The sequence below is a fragment of the Pygocentrus nattereri genome, chromosome 11 (genome assembly GCF_015220715.1).
Source record: "Pygocentrus nattereri isolate fPygNat1 chromosome 11, fPygNat1.pri, whole genome shotgun sequence".
In the NCBI taxonomy this organism is placed as follows: Eukaryota; Metazoa; Chordata; class Actinopteri; order Characiformes; family Serrasalmidae; genus Pygocentrus; species Pygocentrus nattereri.
Genome location: NC_051221.1, coordinates 12,615,702 through 12,633,799, shown reverse-complemented (window position 1 = coordinate 12,633,799; position 18,098 = coordinate 12,615,702). Strand labels below are relative to the sequence as shown.

The 18,098-nt window shown below is 43.9% G+C and overlaps 1 protein-coding gene across 1 annotated transcript in view; it reads right to left on the bottom strand.

Moving 5' to 3' along the window:
• Positions 1–13,830: 13,830 nt before the first annotated feature.
• LOC108415727 (NLR family CARD domain-containing protein 3-like) overlaps positions 13,831–18,098 on the bottom strand; it is a 47,515-nt gene continuing 43,247 nt past the window's right edge. The window contains exon 10 of the mRNA XM_037542882.1: positions 13,831–13,869. Coding sequence (XP_037398779.1) covers positions 13,863–13,869 — 7 coding nt within the window. The 3' untranslated portion in view covers positions 13,831–13,862. The remainder of the gene's footprint in view (positions 13,870–18,098) is intronic.

Below are 18,098 nucleotides of genomic sequence, written 5' to 3'. Positions count from 1 at the left end.
AAATAAAAACTCAGTTTAAAAAACTTGTAGAATAAAGTTTGTTCTCTGTACAGAATTTGTTAACTTATTTTCAAAAATCAATGTTCAAACTTTTTTTTTTATTTTATTTTACATCATAAGAACAATTAATGCAAAACAGGCTGTTTTGTCAGCTTAGCTTCCATAGACTGGGCAGTGAACTGTACATTTGCAGCTGATTTAGTTCTGTAATTCTCAAAAAAAGAAAAAAGAAAATGGATCCTTGCTGGATATTTATAAGTTAATCAGCAAAGCTGTGTTTTTCTTATGGTATTTTACAGACACATTACTGAGCTCATGTATGTCTGAAATGCCTGAAATGTTACTGTGAAATATGTTTATTCATCAGTTTGTTTTATTACCTTTTTTTTTCCTTTGTTTGTCCCATTATTTTGAGCGCTTTGGTTTGTGATGCCAGGTCCAAGTACACTATTCATATTCAAAATAATAAACTCTTGCTTAATTAGTGGCTTTGTTCCTCTGTCATTTCATCATCCACACAACAGTGTTAAAGAAGTAATATTTAATCACTTGACTTTGAAGGCCACAAACATTATGAACTCATGAAGTAATGATTTACTAATGCTAAATATTTCGCCACTTTACTTTGAGGGCCACAAACATCATGAACTCATGAAGAAGTAAGGATTTACTAATGCCAAATATTTCACCACTTAACTTTGAAGGCCACAAACATCATGAACTCATGAAGAAGTAGTGATTTAACAGCCTTTAACAGCCTTGTTCTATGAAGTGTTGGCTAACTGTTATGTTTTTACCACAGTTTACATGATGAATGAAGACCTGTATGAACATCATGAATAACTCATGTCACCTGACGATATTTATAACTTAATAACTACATGAAATAATATATTGATCATGCTTTAAAGCATGCATGAGGCATGCTTACTTTATGCATATTCATGATGACTCATGATGTATTGCATGTATGAGTTAATGATTACTCACTCATGAAATAATGCATGAATTAATGCCATTTCATGTACCCTTATTCTAAAGTGTTACCATCATTTCATCATAAATGTGACCAAAAATATGATCAGATCATTTCAAACAAATAGTTTCTGTAACTGTTGATCAGCATTGCACATTGACTTGGAGGGATCTTGGCTCGTTCCTCCAGAACTGTGTCAGCTGTGTTATGTTGGTGGGCTTTCTTGCATGAAAGCCTCACTTTTGGTTCTGCTTCAATATTTCTATTGGATTAAGGTCAGAACTTTGACCAAGTCATGCCAAATGCAACATTTCTTCTGCTTCAACCATTCTTTGTAGACTAACTGGTATTTTTAGGGTCATTGTCCTTCTGTAGGTCCACCTTCTGTTCATGGATTGATGTCCTAACATTCTCCCATAACACTTACAGATCCATCCATCCATCCATTCATCATCTTCCGCTTCTCCGGGGTTCGGGTCGCGGGGGCAGCATCCTGAGCAATGAAGCCCAGACCTCCCTTTCCCCAGCCACTTCCACTAGCTCCCTGGGAGGGATTCCGAGGCGCTCCCAGGCCAGCTGGGCGATATAGTCACACCAGCGTGTCCTGGGTCTTCCCCGAGGTCTCCTCCCCGGTGGACTTGCCTGTGACACCTCCCAAGGGAGGCGTCCAGGAGGCATCCTAACAAGATGCCTGAACCACCTCAACTGGCTCCTCTCGACGTGAAGAAGCAGCGGCTCCCCGGATGACCGAACTTCTCACCTTATCTCTAAGGGAGAGTCCAGACACCCTGCGGAGGAAACTCATTTCGGTCGCTTGTATTCGCGATCTCGTTCTTTCGGTCATTACCCAAAGCTGATGACCATAGGTGAGGGTGGGAATGTAGATTGACCAGTAAATCAAGAGCCTTGCCTTATGGCTCAGCTCTTTCTTTACCACAACAGACCGGTAAAGAGCCCACATCACTGCTGACCCAGCACCAATCCGCCTGTCAATCTCCCGCTCCCTTGTACCATCACTCGTGAACAAGACCCCGAGATACTTAAACTCCTCCACTTGAGGCAAGAGCTCATCCCCGACCCAGAGAGGGCTCTCCACCCTTTCCCGCCTGAGAACCATGGCCTCGGATTTGGAGGTACTGATCCTCATCCCGGCCGCTTCACACTCGGCTGCAAACCGATCCAGTGAAAGCTGAAGTTCACGGCCTGATGTCCCCAATAGGACCACATTATCTGCAAACAGCAGAGATGTGACCCTGAGGTCACCAAACCAGACACCCTCCATCCCCTGACTGCGCCTAGAAATTCTATCCATAAAAATTATGAATAGAATCGGTGACAAAGGGCAGCCCTGACGGAGTCCAACTCTCACTGGGAAAAAGTCTGACTTACTGCCGGCCATGCGAACCAAACTCCTGCTTTGTTTGTACAGGGCCTGAATGGCTCGTAGCAAAGAGCCATGTACCCCGTACTCCCGAAGCACCTCCCACAGAATACCCCGGGGAACACAGTCGAATGCCTTCTCCAAATCCACAAAGCACATGTGGACTGGTTGGGCAAACTCCCATGAACCCTCCAGAATCCTGGAGAGGGTAAAGAGTTGGTCCAGTGTTCCACGACCAGGGCGGAACCCGCACTGCTCCTCCTGAATCCGAGGTTCGACTATAAGCCGGACTCTCTTCTCCAGTACCCTTCGGCCTCAGTAATGGACAAGCCTATTCCCGTGTCCCCAGACTCTGCCTCCTCACTGGAGAACGTGTTGGTGGGATTGAGAAGGTCCTCAAAGTATTCCTTCCACCGCCCAATGACGTCTTCAGTCGAAGTCAGCAGCACACCATCTCCACTATATACAGTGCTAGTGGCACACTGCTTTCCCCTTCTGAGTCACCTGATGGTTTGCCAGAATCTTTTCGGAGCCGACTTAAAGTCACTTTCCAAGGCCTCACCGAACTCTTCCCACACCCGGGTTTTTGCCTTGGCAACGACTGAAGCCGCAGATCGCTTGGCCTGTCGATACCTGCCAGCTGCCTCTGGTGTCCTACAGGCCAACCATGTCCGGTAGGACTCCTTCTTCAGCTTGACGGCATCCCTCACCTGGGTGTCCACCACCGGGTTCGAGGATTACCGCCCCGACAGGCACCAACTACCTTGCGACCACAGCTACAGTCAGCCGCTTCAACAATGGAGGAGCGGAACATGGCCCATTCTGAGTCAATGTCCCCCACCTCCCCCGATATCTGGTCGAAGTTCTGACGGAGGTGTGAGTTGAAGATCAATCTGACAGGTTCTTCTGCCAGACGTTCCCAGCAAACCCTCACTATACGTTTGGGTTTGCCTGGTCTGACTGGCATCTTCCCCCACCACCTGATCAAACTCACCACCAGGTGGTGATCAGTTGACAGCTCAGCTCCTCTCTTTACCCGAGTGTCCAGTACACATGGCCGCAAGTCTGCTGACACGACAACAAAGTCAATCATTGAACTGCGGCCTAGGGTGTCTTGGTGCCATGTGCACTTATGGACATCCTCGTGTTCAAACATGGTGTTCGTTATGGACAAACTGTGGTTTGCACAGAAGTCCAAAAACTGAACACCACTCGGGTTCAGATCAGAGAGGCCATTCCTCCCAATCACACCCCTCCAGGTCTTACTGTCATTGCCCACGTGAGCGTTGAAGTCCCCCAGTAGGACAATCGAGTCTCCAGGAGGAGCACTTTCAAGCACCCCTTCCAAGGACTCTATGAAGGCTGGGTATTCTGAACTGCTGTTCGATGCATAAGCACAGAAAACAGTCAGGACCCGTTCCCCAACCCGAAGGCGTAGGGAAGCTACCCTCTCGTCCATCGGGGAAAACCCCAACATACAGGCGCCGAGTCGAGGGGCTATGAGAAAGCCCACACCTGCCCGCCGCCTCTCACCATGGGCAACTCCAGAAAAGAAAAAATTCCAGCCCCTCTCAAGGAGATTGGACCCAGAGCCCAAGCTGTGTGTTGAGGTGAGCCCGACTATATCTAGCCGGTATCTCTCAACCTCGCGCACCAACTCAGGCTCCTTCCCCGCCAGTGAGGTAACGTTCCAAGTTCCAAAAGCCAGTTTCAGCAACCGAGGATCAGAACGCCAAGGCCCACGCCTTCAGACACTGCCCGATCCACAATGCACCGCACCCCTACTACTGCCCCTCCCATCGGTGGTGGGTCGATGGGAGGGGGGACTCATGTAGCTCCTTCGGGCTGGGCCCGGCCGGGCACCATGAGTGAATGCCCGGCCACCAGACGCTAGCTGGCAAGCCCCTCCCCCAGGCCTGGCTCCAGGGTGGGGCCCCGGTAACCCTGATCCGGGCAGGGTACACAAGTCCTGCTTTGTTGTCCTCATAGGGGTGGTTATGGATCAGACTTTGTCTGGCCTGTCACCTAGGACCAGTTTGCCATGGGAGACCCTACCAGGAGCTTTTGCTCCAGACAACATAGCTCCTAGGGTCCTTCAAGCACACAAACCTCTCCACCATGATAAGGTGGTGATCCATGGAGAGGTTACTGATACAATCCAGAATTCATAGCTCCATCAAATAATGGCAAGCTGTTCTGATCCAATCCCAGCAAACAGCCCCAAACCTTGATACTCCCACCTCTTTGGTTATGGTTCTAATGCCAGAATGCAGTGTTCTGTTTTGCCAAATGTAATATCTGTCATTTGAGCCACAAAGATCCATTTTTGTCTGATCTGTCCACATATAAATATTTCAGTCATCCTCTGGCTTAACCAGGTTGTCTTCAGGAATCCTTATTCAGGCAGAAATATTCCTTGTGGAGAGTGATGGCTTTCTTCATCCTATCATTCCATACATACTTTTCCTCTTCAGTGTTTGCTTGATGGACTCATGAACTCTGACATTACCCAGTGTAAGAGAGGCCTGCAGATTCTCAGATGTAGCCTGGGGCTCTTTGTGATGTTATCGGGAAGATATCCAGAAGAATTAGAGGGGAAAGTTCATTTTAAATGGACTAACAAAGGATTTAGATATCTGGGTATTATTATTACTTGTGCAATATCGGATTTATTAGAGGAGATTTATGGGAAATTAGGGATTTGGCTAGATGGGAGTTACTGCCTTTGAATCTAACAGGTAGAAACGGTTAGAATGATTTCTCTTATTCCAGTCATTGCCTATTTGGATCCCTAACTCTACTTTTAAAGTATTAAATAAACATATATCAAAGTTTCTATGGCAAAATAAGAGAGCTAGAATTAAATAGACTCTTCTCTGTCCAAAAGAAAAAGGAGGTTTGAATTTTCCAAATTAAAAAAATGACATGCCAAATGCAACATTTCTTCTGCTTCAACCATTCTTTGTAGACTAACTGGTGTTTTTAGGGTCATTGTCCTTCTGTAGGTAGGTACCCAGTGTAGGTACCCAGTGTAAGAGAGGCCTGCAGATTCTCAGATGTAGCCTGGGGCTCTTTGTGATCTCCCAGAATATTATGTGTCTTGGTCTTGGAGTCATTTTTTGTTGGATTACCACTCCGGTGAAGGGTAACAGTGGTGTTGATTTGTTTGAACAGAAACTCCTCAGAAAATGTTTAAGAGCTTCATCCAGCCCAATGAACACTGACAGATGTTTTTCAGTGAGTGTATGGTAAAGACCAGAGTTTTCCAGTGAAGACTCAGGTTGATGGGTTTTTTTTTGTTTGTTTTTTAAGAGTAGAGATATTCACACTCAAACCTGATTGTAATCCAGTTGAATGAACCTCCTGACCCTATCCAACAAAACCCTCACCTGACATTCAAACAGCAGTTCAAGGGGTCATTTGAGTAAATCATTATATCCATGTTTTGGGTATCTCTTTGTAGATGAATCACAGGTATACTAGCTACTGTTTCATGTCTATGCGCCTCATTCACACATATTTTCCTATGTTTTTTCTGAAATTTATTTTTGGGAAAGATCCTAAGAAAATATTTGTCGAATTCACGGTGTGATCTTAAAGCCTAGAACTGTTCTCACCTTTGTGCTCTAGAGTCTGGGTAGATTCAGTTGTTACCTAAGAAAAAATCCCAAATAAAACACTGGTGAATGTCAGAGGTGGGTTTAAGAAGAAATTTCTCCTTAAGAACGTTTGGTGAATGAGGTGCATTAACTAAGAGGATGATCTTGAGGGTCAGACTGAAGTTTAAGGCCAAATCCCTTTCAAACCAGACCTAAGTTTGGAATGATAAGTGGAGCTTCGCTCATATAAGTAGTCTGTATTCAGCTGAATTAAGGTGTTAATCACCTTCATAGCTTCAGTTCTTAGAATTCTTCAGGTTAACATGTAGCACAAACACATTACTGAAATGTTTCTGTCTGTGGACGAAACTACCTAATCTTATCTGTCTAATAAAGTATTACAAATTTAGCTGCAGCTTTGGCAAACAAGGTTTTGACCATCTTTTTGGCTTGTTGTTTCTATGGTTCATTTTTGGTGGTGCTCAGTTCCAGTCTTGGAGACTGAACACTACATATTACTGTATTCTTACTCTAACACACCTGACTCTGATGCAGAGCTTAACAATTCTCTGATAAGTTGAAGGAAGTTTGATATACTGTGACTACCACACACCCACAGTTAGCAGCAGCGCTGAAGTAAGAAGTGAAACCAGCTCCCCACAGCCCACCCAGCTGAACACAAACAAGCAGTTTTAAGCAGTAAACAGTCAGAGACAGAGAGAGAGAGAGAGAGAGAGAGAGAGAGCAGTGGGGTGAATCTCTGATTTGCATTAGCAGGCCTGAGTCGTCCACTTTCTCCCAGAATAGAGCAGCACTTTCAGCAGGTGTTCAGCTTCGTTCAGCCAAACTCACTCAAGCCCAACACACACAGCACTGAATCTCCAGCTACAGATCCTCTCACAACACTGACCATTAAGCAGAGTGAAAGAACAATGTTCTAGATTCAGCTTTATTTCAGCTCAGCAGAACCACAGGAACAGCAACAGGACAGAGAACCGAGTATAGACAGCTGTATAGAGTTTAAACTCAACTACATTCTGTAGATGATGTGGAAGCAGCTCTATGGTCAGCTCTATTTTGGAGCTGCTAGCCTTCACAATGGCAGAGACACAGAGGGCTTCACTGTGGGACTCGCTGGAGTTGACACACATACAAACACATACACACACAGCATTAAACACACACTCTGCACATTCAACTCCAGTTCATTCAGTTTTATCTATATTGAGCTTTTTCCTATAGGCACAACACCACATCATGTAGACAGGGAGGATGGGGGCATATAAGGCTTCACTGTGGGACCTCCAAGCTCCAGTACACAGAGATTAAACTCCACTTACTATCAAATACATCAAAAAGTGATAATTGTGAGTAATCAGACTGCACTGTGATTTAGTGACTCCCAGTTCTAATAAGTAAGTAAGTAAGTGACACTTTTTAATCCCACAAATGGGGAAATTCCACCTCTGCATTTAACCCATCCGTGAAGTGAAACACCACATATATACTAGTGAGCACACACAGACACTAGAGGGCAGTGAGCACACACTTGCCCGGAGCGGTGGGCAGCCCTATCCACGGCGCCCAGGGAGCAATTGGGGGTTAGGTGTCTTGCTCAAGGACACCTCAGTCGTGTACTAACACTAAAACACTCAGTGAGTGAATTCTGTAAGTCCTCTGAACTCCACAACTGGAAATTATGCAGTAACATTAATGCAGTCTAGCACTGGAGAACATTTACTAGTTCCTCTTTACACAGTGAAGCAATTAGAACCTTCCTAGCTCATAATCTAAGTAACATCAGATGAAGTGACATAAAAACAGTTCAAAATGCTCATTAAAACCTGTGAATTTACAGTAGAATAAAACATGCTGCGCAGAATTCTAACACAAGGACTAATTACATACCGTTAAAAATGCTTTATTGTTAATCTATTTTTAAATAAAACTATTAATATTAATAATAACTATTCTTTGACAGTAGAGTAACAGAATATTTGCTCAGAAACACAAATTCAGTTCACATCCACTGTGACACTCATAACAAACAAACAAAAAAAACCCACAAAAATATCATTGCTCATTTGCAATTCTGAATTTCTTCACAGGAAACTTTTTTTGTTTAGCTTAAATTGCTCTTTTTTCTCTTTACTGTAAATGTATTCAGTGTAACTGTTTATTAAATTAAATATTTAAATAATATGTGCACACACACGTGTGCACACACACACACACACACATATGCACACAAAAACACACTTGCATCAAACTCACAATTAAGAGCGTAAATTTAATTTACTCTGTAAAAATGTCTATTATCTATAATATTCTTCTTCACACTATCGGTGCAGAAATAGTATTTTTCTTCATTTCCATAGAGAGAGCTGACTTTGCATTATCAGCACTGCTTCAGTGCTCTGGGGGAGTTTATAGTCCTGTGAGTTTAACACTTCATGACTGAGAGTTGCTGCCCCACAAACTTCACCCACAGCAGACATGACTTTGACCACCATCTTCATCTGGACTCTGAAGATAGAACTTAGGTCAAAATTGTGTTTTAGAAATTAGTTCAAATTCTGTACAAGAGTCTGTTGCACATTGCTTCTTTCCTCATTTACCTTTTTCTCCTCATGTTCTTTTATCCCAGAATCCAGAGGTCAAGCTGTCATCACTCAGACTCCTACAGAAATGAAATCTGCTCCTCCAGGAGAAACGGTCACCATCAGCTGTAATGCTAATGTTGCCTGGAGAAACCTGGAGAAGCTCCTAAACTCCTGATAAAGTTAGCAAACCAGTTACACTCAGGTGTTCCAGCTAGTTTCAGTGGCAGTGGATCCAAGACCGACTTTACTCTGACCATCAGTGGAGTCCAGACTGAAGATGCAGGAGATTATTACTGTCTGATGGATCATTACAACACATATAAAACTTCAGCGCTCACACAGTGATATTAAGTCATACAAAAACCTTCCTGAGTCAGAGACACAGAGACTGCACTGCTGCAGCTGAGACCTACTGCAGGTGCTGAGGGGGAGGATGTGATACAGCACAATCACACACTCTGTGGAGAAGAGGAAACACACACTAACACACAACTCAACACAGACAACTAGAAAGAAGCACAAAGCAGTAATGCACACAGCATTTCAGCTCCACTTCTATGAGAGGAGGAGTTTAGTGGAGCTGGAGCTCATTTTAATCCTACTGTTCATGTGTTAGTGGTGGAGGTTTCATCCTGGAAATGCTCTGCAGTATGAAAGCTGCTTTAGATCCAGCACTTTTGTCAGTAACACAAGTCCTACATCCTCTCCATGGATCACCCCCTTATCGTGGTGGAGAGGTTTGTGTGCTTGAATGATCCTAGGAGCTATGTTGTCTGGAGCAAAAGCTTCTGGTAGGGTCTTCCATGGCAAACTGGTCCTAGGTGACAGGCCAGACAAAGTCTGATCCATAATCACCCCTATGAAAACAAGAAAGCAGGACTTGTGTACCGTGTCCGGATCAGGGTTACCGGGGCCCCACCCTAGAGCCAGGCCTGGGGGAGGGGCTTGCCAGCTAGCGTCTGGTGGCCGGGCATTCACTCATGGTGCCCGGCCGGGCCCAGCCCGAAGGAGCTACATGAGTCCCCCCTCCCATCGACCCACCACCGATGGGAGGGGCAGTAGTAGGGGTGCGGTGCATTGTGGATCGGGCAGTGTCCGAAGGTGTGGGCCTTGGCGTTCTGATCCTTGGTTGCTGAAACTGGCTTTTGGAACTTGGACTGGCTTGGTTACCTCACTGGCGGGGAAGGAGCCTGAGTTGGTGCGCGAGGTTGAGAGATACCGGCTAGATATAGTCGGGCTCACCTCAACACACAGCTTGGGCTCTGGGTCCAATCTCCTTGAGAGGGGCTGGACTTTTTTCTTTTCTGGAGTTGCCCATGGTGAGAGGCGGCGGGCAGGTGTGGGCTTTCTCATAGCCCCTCGACTCGGCGCCTGTATGTTGAGGTTTTCCCCGGTGGATGAGAGGGTAGCTTCCCTATGCCTTCGGGTTGGGGAATGGCCTCTCTGATCTGAAGTGGTGTTCAGTTTTTGGACTACTGTGCAAACCACAGTGTGTCCATAACGAACACCATGTTTGAACACAAGGATGTCCATAAGTGCAATGGCACCAGGACACCCTAGGCCGCAGTTCAATGATTGACTTTGTAGTCGTGTCAGCGGACTTGCGGCCATGTGTATTGGACACTCGGGTAAAGAGAGGAGCTGAGCTGTCAACTGATCACCACCTGGATCAGGTGGTGGGGGAAGATGACGGTCAGACAAGGCAAACCCAAATGTATAGTGAGGGTTTGCTGGGAACGTCTGGCAGAAGAACCTGTCAGATTGATCTTCAACTCACACCTCCGTCAGAACTTTGACCAGATATCGGGGGAGGTGGGGGACATTGACTCAGAATGGGCCATGTTCCGCTCCTCCATTGTTGAAGTGGCTGACTGTAGCTGTGGTCGCAAGTAGTTGGTGCCTGGTAACCCGCGTGTGGGAAGAGTTCTGTGAGGCCTTGGAAAGTGACTTTAAGTCGGCTCCGAAAAGATTCTAGCAAACCGTCAGGCGACGGGGGAAAGAAGGGGAAAGCAGTGTGCCACTAGCACTGTATATAGTGGAGATGGTGTGCTGCTGACTTCGACTGAAGACGTCATTGGGCGGTGGAAGGAATACTTTGAGGACCTTCTCAATCTCTCCAACACGTTCTCCAGTGAGGAGGCAGGGTCTGGGGACACGGGAATAGGCTTGTCCATTACTGAGGCCGAAGTCGCTAAGGTAGTTAAAAAGCTCCTTGGGGTGGATGAGATCCGTCCCGAGTTCCTCAAGGCTCTGGATGTTGTGGGGCTGTCTTGGCTGACACGCCTTTTCAACATTGCGTGGACATCAGGGGTGGTGCCACTGGATTGGCAGACTGGGGTGGTGGTGCCTCTTTTTAAAAAAGGAGACCGGAGGGTGTGTTCCAACTACAGGGGAATCACACTCCTCAGCCTCCCTGGTAAGGTCTATGCAGGGGTACTGGAGAAGAGAGTCCGGCTTATAGTCGAACCTCGGATTCAGGAGGAGCAGTGTGGGTTCCGCTCTGGTCGTGGAACACTGGACCAACTCTTTACCCTCTCCAGGATTCTGGAGGGTTCATGGGAGTTTGCCCAACCAGTCCACATGTGCTTTGTGGATTTGGAGAAGGCATTCGACTGTGTTCCCCGGGGTATTCTGTGGGAGGTGCTTCGGGAGTACGGGGTACATGGCTCTTTGCTATGAGCCATTCAGGCCCTGTACAAACAAAGCAGGAGTTTGGTTCGCATGGCCGGCAGTAAGTCAGACTTTTTCCCAGTGAGAGTTGGACTCCGTCAGGGCTGCCCTTTGTCACCGATTCTATTCATAATTTTTATGGATAGAATTTCTAGGCGCAGTCAGGGGATGGAGGGTGTCCGGTTTGGTGACCTCAGGGTCACATCGCTGCTGTTTGCAGATGATGTGGTCCTATTGGGGACATCAGGCCGTGAACTTCAGCTTTCACTGGATTGATTTGCAGCCGAGTGTGAAGCGGCCGGGATGAGGATCAGTACCTCCAAATCCAAGGCCATGGTTCTCAGGCGGGAAAGGGTGGAGAGCCCTCTCTGGGTCGGTGATGAGCTCTTGCCTCAAGTGGAGGAGTTCAAGCATCTCGGGGTCTTGTTCACGAGTGATGCTACAAGGGAGCGGGAGATTGACAGGCGGATTGGTGCTGGGTCAGCAGTGATGCGGGCTCTTTACCAGTCTGTTGTAGTAAATAAAGAGCTGAGCCATAAGGCAAGGCTCTCGATTTACTGGTCGATCTACGTTCCCACCCTCACCTATGGTCATCAGCTTTGGGTAATGACCGAAAGAACGAGATCGCGAATACAAGCGGCCCGAAATTAGTTTCCTCTGCAGGGTGTCTGGACTCTCCCTTAGAGATAGGGAGAAAAGTTCGGTCATCCGGGAGGGACTCAAAGTAGAGCCACTGCTTCTCCATGTCGAGAGGAGCCAGTTGAGGTGGTTTGGGCATCTTGTTAGGATGCCTCCTGGACGCCTCCCTTGGGAGGTGTCACAGGCAAGTCCACCGGGGAGGAGACCCCGGGGAAGACCCAGGACATGCTGGCCTGGCTATATCGCCCAGCTGGCCTGGGAGCGCCTCAGAATCCCTCCCAGGGAGCTAGTGGAAGTGGCTGGGGAAAGGGAGGTCTGGGCCTCATTGCTCAGGATGCTGCCCCCACGACCTGAACCCCGGAGAAGCGGAAGATGATGGATGGATGGATGGATGGATGGATGGATGGATGGATGGATAGACAAGTCCTACATCATCATGTGTTCCTGTTCTATATTTCACTGTTGAAGCACCAGTCAGTGCCCATGTTTGTATGTCGTCTTAGTTTATTTTACAGTCCTTTATGTCAAAGTGTCACTGCAGTCAGTAAAGTAGGTCCTACAATGAGAGTAAAATGTTCACATTTGCTCTTTTTTACAAATGGAAATAGAATTTTGATTTAGGAGCACTTGAGCCAGAGAATTTGACCTTGTTATGCAAGAATACAAGTGTGTGGAGCAGTGATGTGTGTCAATAAAAATGTTGCTATTCTGACAGGGTTTGACAAGAACATTGACATATAATATGTTTATACGTTAATTGAGTATGTCAGAAGTAAAATGACCTACAAACACAAACTTGCATAGCAGACAAATCTTAGAGTTTAGTTAAGAATTGCTGCCTTAGAGTCCCACTTTTGGTCTCACAGCAATGAACATAAACGTCAAAAGTGTTTGTCTTCTAAAAAAATTACAGCTGCACGCTGTGCAACTTCATCACACACATGAAACAAGCTTAGCTGTGTGTTTATGCAGAGTTATTAGCCAACAGAGCACCCTATGCTGGTTTGTGTGATATATTTAATACTCATCAGTGAGTAACGTGTGGTTTAGAAATGTGTTTTCTAGAGTTTGTTGCTGTGCTGTGAAGATCACAGTATCAGTGCTGCTGTACATTAAAATGCAGAGGAAAGCAGACAAAACACACTTGATAAAGTTGATAAAGCTGGCCTAGCAGGAGAATAAGAGATAAAAAGATGAAATGTGACTGCATCAAAAAATAAATAAAACAAAATCCAAGAGAAATGAATATTGGATGTTGAGACTGGACTGAAGAGTCAAAATCTGAAGAATGACACATTAAAGGTAAGTGCATGAGTGAATGTGTAATTCCATTGGGATTGTGGGTAGATGGGCTTTTCTTTAACCTCCATTCAGAGACCAACCCAAAGTCTGTTTGGGTTATAAAAGAACAATCCACTATAGAAGGAGAATAAAGAGCAACTGAAAGGGATGATCTGATCAGCCCAGTCTTTAGGTTTCAGTTCAATGAGCTTGGAGGGGCCAAATTAGACCAAACATTAATCAAATCAAATCAAATCAAATTTATTTATATAGCGCTTTTTACAACTGATGTTGTCACAAAGCAGCTTTACAAAAATGGGAATCACAGCACAGAGAATCAGACAAAACACTGAACATAATATACAGAATATACAGAACCCCCGTGAGCGCTGAGGCAAGGAAAAACTCCCTCAGAGCTGGAGGAGGAAGAAACCTCGGGAGGACCAAGACTCACATCTAAAGGGGGGACCATCCTACCACTGGTCAGACAACTTATAAGTTAAACATTGAAAAGTCAATTTTACATCCACGCAGTTCTAATATATTCAGGTGTGTATAATCAACAGTGGAAACAATTAGAGTTCATATAGATTTGGATGTGATCTGTAGTGGAGAAGCTGCGTTCCAGAAACTTCCATCAGTCTGGTCAATCAGGGGGACAGGGGGACTTGAGGGTGGGACATCCATCAGTATTGGGCCGGACCGGTGGACAGTCAGTAACTCGGAGGAAGGAAAGATTTAGGAATTAGTTTAGACTGGATTTATGAAGAACAGAAAATGTAAAAAATTATCAGAGTGTGACTAATGACTCCGGCAGGTCTGAATATGACAGCCTAACTAAAGGGAGAGAGCCAGAAGGTAACATAGACACGGAGGCTCCCTGAGACACTGGCATTCACCCACTCCACCGTCCACAAACCTGAGTGACTGCATGTAGTGAGTGACAGCAGCACCAGCATCTCAGTTTACCCACAATTCACTATGTCCATGAACCCCTGGATCTGCAGCCTTATCTAAAGGGAATTAACATTAACTACCAAAAGCTAAACTAAACAAGTAAGTTTTTAGTCTAGACTTAAAGATTGAGACTGTGTCTGAGTCCCGAACATTATCGGGGAGATTATTCCAGAGTTGGGGCGCTTTATAAGAGAAAGCTCTTCCTCCTGCAGAGCTTCTCTGAATTTTGGGAACTACTAGGAAGCCAGCACCCTGTGATCTAAGTAATCGTGGTGGTTCATAATAGGAGATAAGGTCTCTCAGATACTCAGGAGCGAGCCCATGTAGGGCTTTATACGTTAACAGGAGAATTTTATAGTCTATGCGGAGTTTGACTGGAAGCCAGTGAAGAGCTGATAGGACTGGACTAATATGGTCAAATTTTCTAGTTTTAGTAAGGACCCTGGCTGCAGCATTTTGAACTAGCTGAAGTTTATTTAAGTTACTGCTAGAACATCCTGACAGTAGCGCATTACAGTAGTCTAGCCTTGACGTAATGAAGGCATGTACTAATTTTTCTGCGTCATGTAAGGATAAAGCATTTCTTAGCTTGGCGATGTTACGGAGATGTAGAAAAGCTGTTTTAGTAACATTAGATATGTGTTTATCAAATGCTAGATCTGAATCTATGATAACGCCAAGATTTTTAGCTGTTGAACCAGGTGTGACTGAGAAGTCGGCCAGATTCAACATTAGGTGTGATAATTTATTTCTAGCAGCTTTAGGGCCTAATAGAAGAACTTCTGTTTTATCACTATTTAATAGAAGAAAGTTGTGTGACATCCATGATTTCACATCTTTTACGCAAAGGCTTTATAACGGCGGCAAACGCCATGCAGTAAGCTGATTATGTGACAACCTTGGGATAATTATAAAAAGACATTTCTGACATGATTCACAGTTGCTATGTCATAAAACTGAAATAAATACACATTTTATGACATAGAGACCTAACCCTCTACTTTGGATGAAGAAACCAGTACAATCATGAAACCGTCCTCATATTTGTGCAGAAAAGGCGATTCCAGCAGTTCAGAAGCACGCAAAGGCTTTAAAACGGCGGCAAACGCCATGCAGTAAGGTGATAATGTGACAACCTTGGGATAATTTTAAAAAGACATTTCTGACATGAATCACAGTTGCTATGTCATAAAACTGAAATAAACACACATTTTATGACATAGAGACCTAACCCTTTACTTTTGTTGAAGACAGCAGTACAGTCATGAAAACGTTCATATATACGTTCAGAAAAAGCGATTCCAGCACTTCAGAAGCACGCAAAGGCTTTAAAACGGCAGCAAATGCTATGCAGTATGCTCTTAACGTGAAAACACTGGGATAATTATAACAGACATTTCTGACATGAATCACACTCGCTGTGTCATGAAACTGATATAAAAACACATTTTATGACATAGAGACCTAACCCTCTACTTTGGCTGAAGAAACCAGTACAATCATGAACCCGTCCATAGATACGTTCAGAAAAGGCGATTCCAGCACTTTACAAGCACGCAAAGGCTTTAAAACGTCGGCCTACGCTATGCAGTAAGCTCATAATGTGAAAACCTTGGGATGATTGTAAACAGACATTTCTGACATGAATCACAGTTGCTATGTCATAAAACTGAAATAAATACACTTTTTATGACATAGAGACCTAACCCTTTACTTTTGTTGAAGAAAGCAGTACAATCATGAAAACGTTCATATATACGTGCAGAAAAGGCGATTCCAGCACTTCAGAAGCACGCAAAGGCTTTAAAACGGCGGGAAACGCCATGCAGTAAGGTGATAATGTGACAACCTTGGGATAATTTTAAAAAGACATTTCTGACATGAATCACAGTTGCTATGCCATAAAACTGAAACAAATACACTTTTCATGACATAGAGACCTAACCCTTTACTTTGGCTGAAGAAAGCAGTACAATCATGAAAACGTTCATATATACGTGCAGAAAAGGCGATTCCAGCACTTCAGAAGCACGCAAAGGCTTTAAAACGGCGGCAAACGCCATGCAGTAAGCTGATAATGTGACAACCTTGGGATAATTATAAAAAGAAATTTCTGACATGAATCACAGTTGCTATGTCATAAAACTGAAATAAATACACATTTTATGACATAGAGACCTAACCCTCTACTTTGGATGAAGAAACCAGTACAATCATGAAACCGTCCTCATATACGTGCAGAAAAGGCGATTCCAGCACTTCAGAAGCACGCAAAGGCTTTAAAACGGCGGCAAACGCCATGCAGTAAGGTGATAATGTGACAACCTTGGGATAATTTTAAAAAGACATTTCTGACATGAATCACAGTTGCTATGTCATAAAACTGAAATAAACAAACATTGGTAACACTTTACTGTAGGGCACGGTAATGAAGGCTACATGACACCTACATAAGCACTTCATGACAACCGACACAAACATACATAAACATTTATAAACACTTATTCCATAAGTCGTCAGTTGTCATAAAGACTGCTTTTGTCAATTTTGATGTCATGTTGACATAACAACTATGTCAAGAGACATAGATTTTTGGTGACATTAGGTTGTGTCATGACATTTTCTGAGGTGAAATGACATAGCATGTTATGACAGCTGACTTAGTGGCTTTGTGTTTGGTATGTCAGGGTGACACAGTGCTGATGATGTGATACAGCTTTATAAAATGAGGCAGTTGATTAAACTGAACAAAAGTGTTAATTTCAAGGCCTACACAGGCGCAGTAGTGAGTGAGAAGAAAACAGACTACACAGAAAGGGAAGTAAGTCTATGAAATTCTTTCTACAATTTTATTTCATCATGTGCAAATTCTTTAACCCTTTACTCATTCTTCATTAAAGAGTAAACAATGGTGCAGGATGCAAGTTTCAGTACTTTTCAGTGACTCCTCTGTTGAGATCCTGTTGAGGGAAGAAGATACAACTCTTTAATTCTTACCTTCCAAGCACACTGGCTTAGGTCTTCCACTTCTCTCTTGAAATGTCCTGCCATAAAATACAAGCTTGCCTCTCAGGTTACTGCTTCAGTGTCTTGGCCCCTCAGTGGTAGAACACACTTCTCCCTAAACTCTGCACTGCACCATCTCTCAGCTCCTTCTGTTATCGACTGAAGAACCGCACTCTTAACTCATCTGTAGACTTGTGGTATAAATATGTATTTTACTATATTTAACTATAAGGTATGACGTCTTTTAGGATATAGATTCCTGCTTGATTTTGCTTCCACTGTTAGCACATTTTGTGCAGGTTAAGAGAATGACAAAATAATGTGGGTTATGAAAAATCATTTTCATGAATCCTTAATCAAATACTATGACACTATATTGACATTCTTATGTATGTTTTCTCTGGCCCCTAAGTGAGTTTTACAGTTTATAATGTTTTTATGAATCCTTATTCAAGTGCCATAACGCTCTTATGTATGTTTTCTCTGGCCCTTAAGTAAAGTGAGTTCCATTTTACAGTTTATAATGTTTTTATGAATCCTTATTCAAGTGCCATGACGCTCTTATGTATGTTTTCTCTGGCCCTTAAATAAAGTGAGTTCCATTTTACAGTTTATAATGTTTTTATGAATCCTTATTCAAGTGCCATAACGCTCTTATGTATGTTTTCTCTGGCCCTTAAGTAAAGTGAGTTCCATTTTACAGTTTATAATGTTTTTATGAATCCTTATTCAAGTGCCATGACGCTCTTATGTATGTTTTCTCTGGCCCTTAAATAAAGTGAGTTCCATTTTACAGTTTATAATGTTTTTATGAATCCTTATTCAAGTGCCATAACGCACTTATGTATGTTTTCTCTGGCCCTTAAGTAAAGTGAGTTCCATTTTACAGTTTATAATGTTTTTATGAATCCTTATTCAAGTGCCATAACGCTCTTATGTATGTTTTCTCTGGCCCTTAAGTAAAGTGAGTTCCATTTTACAGTTTA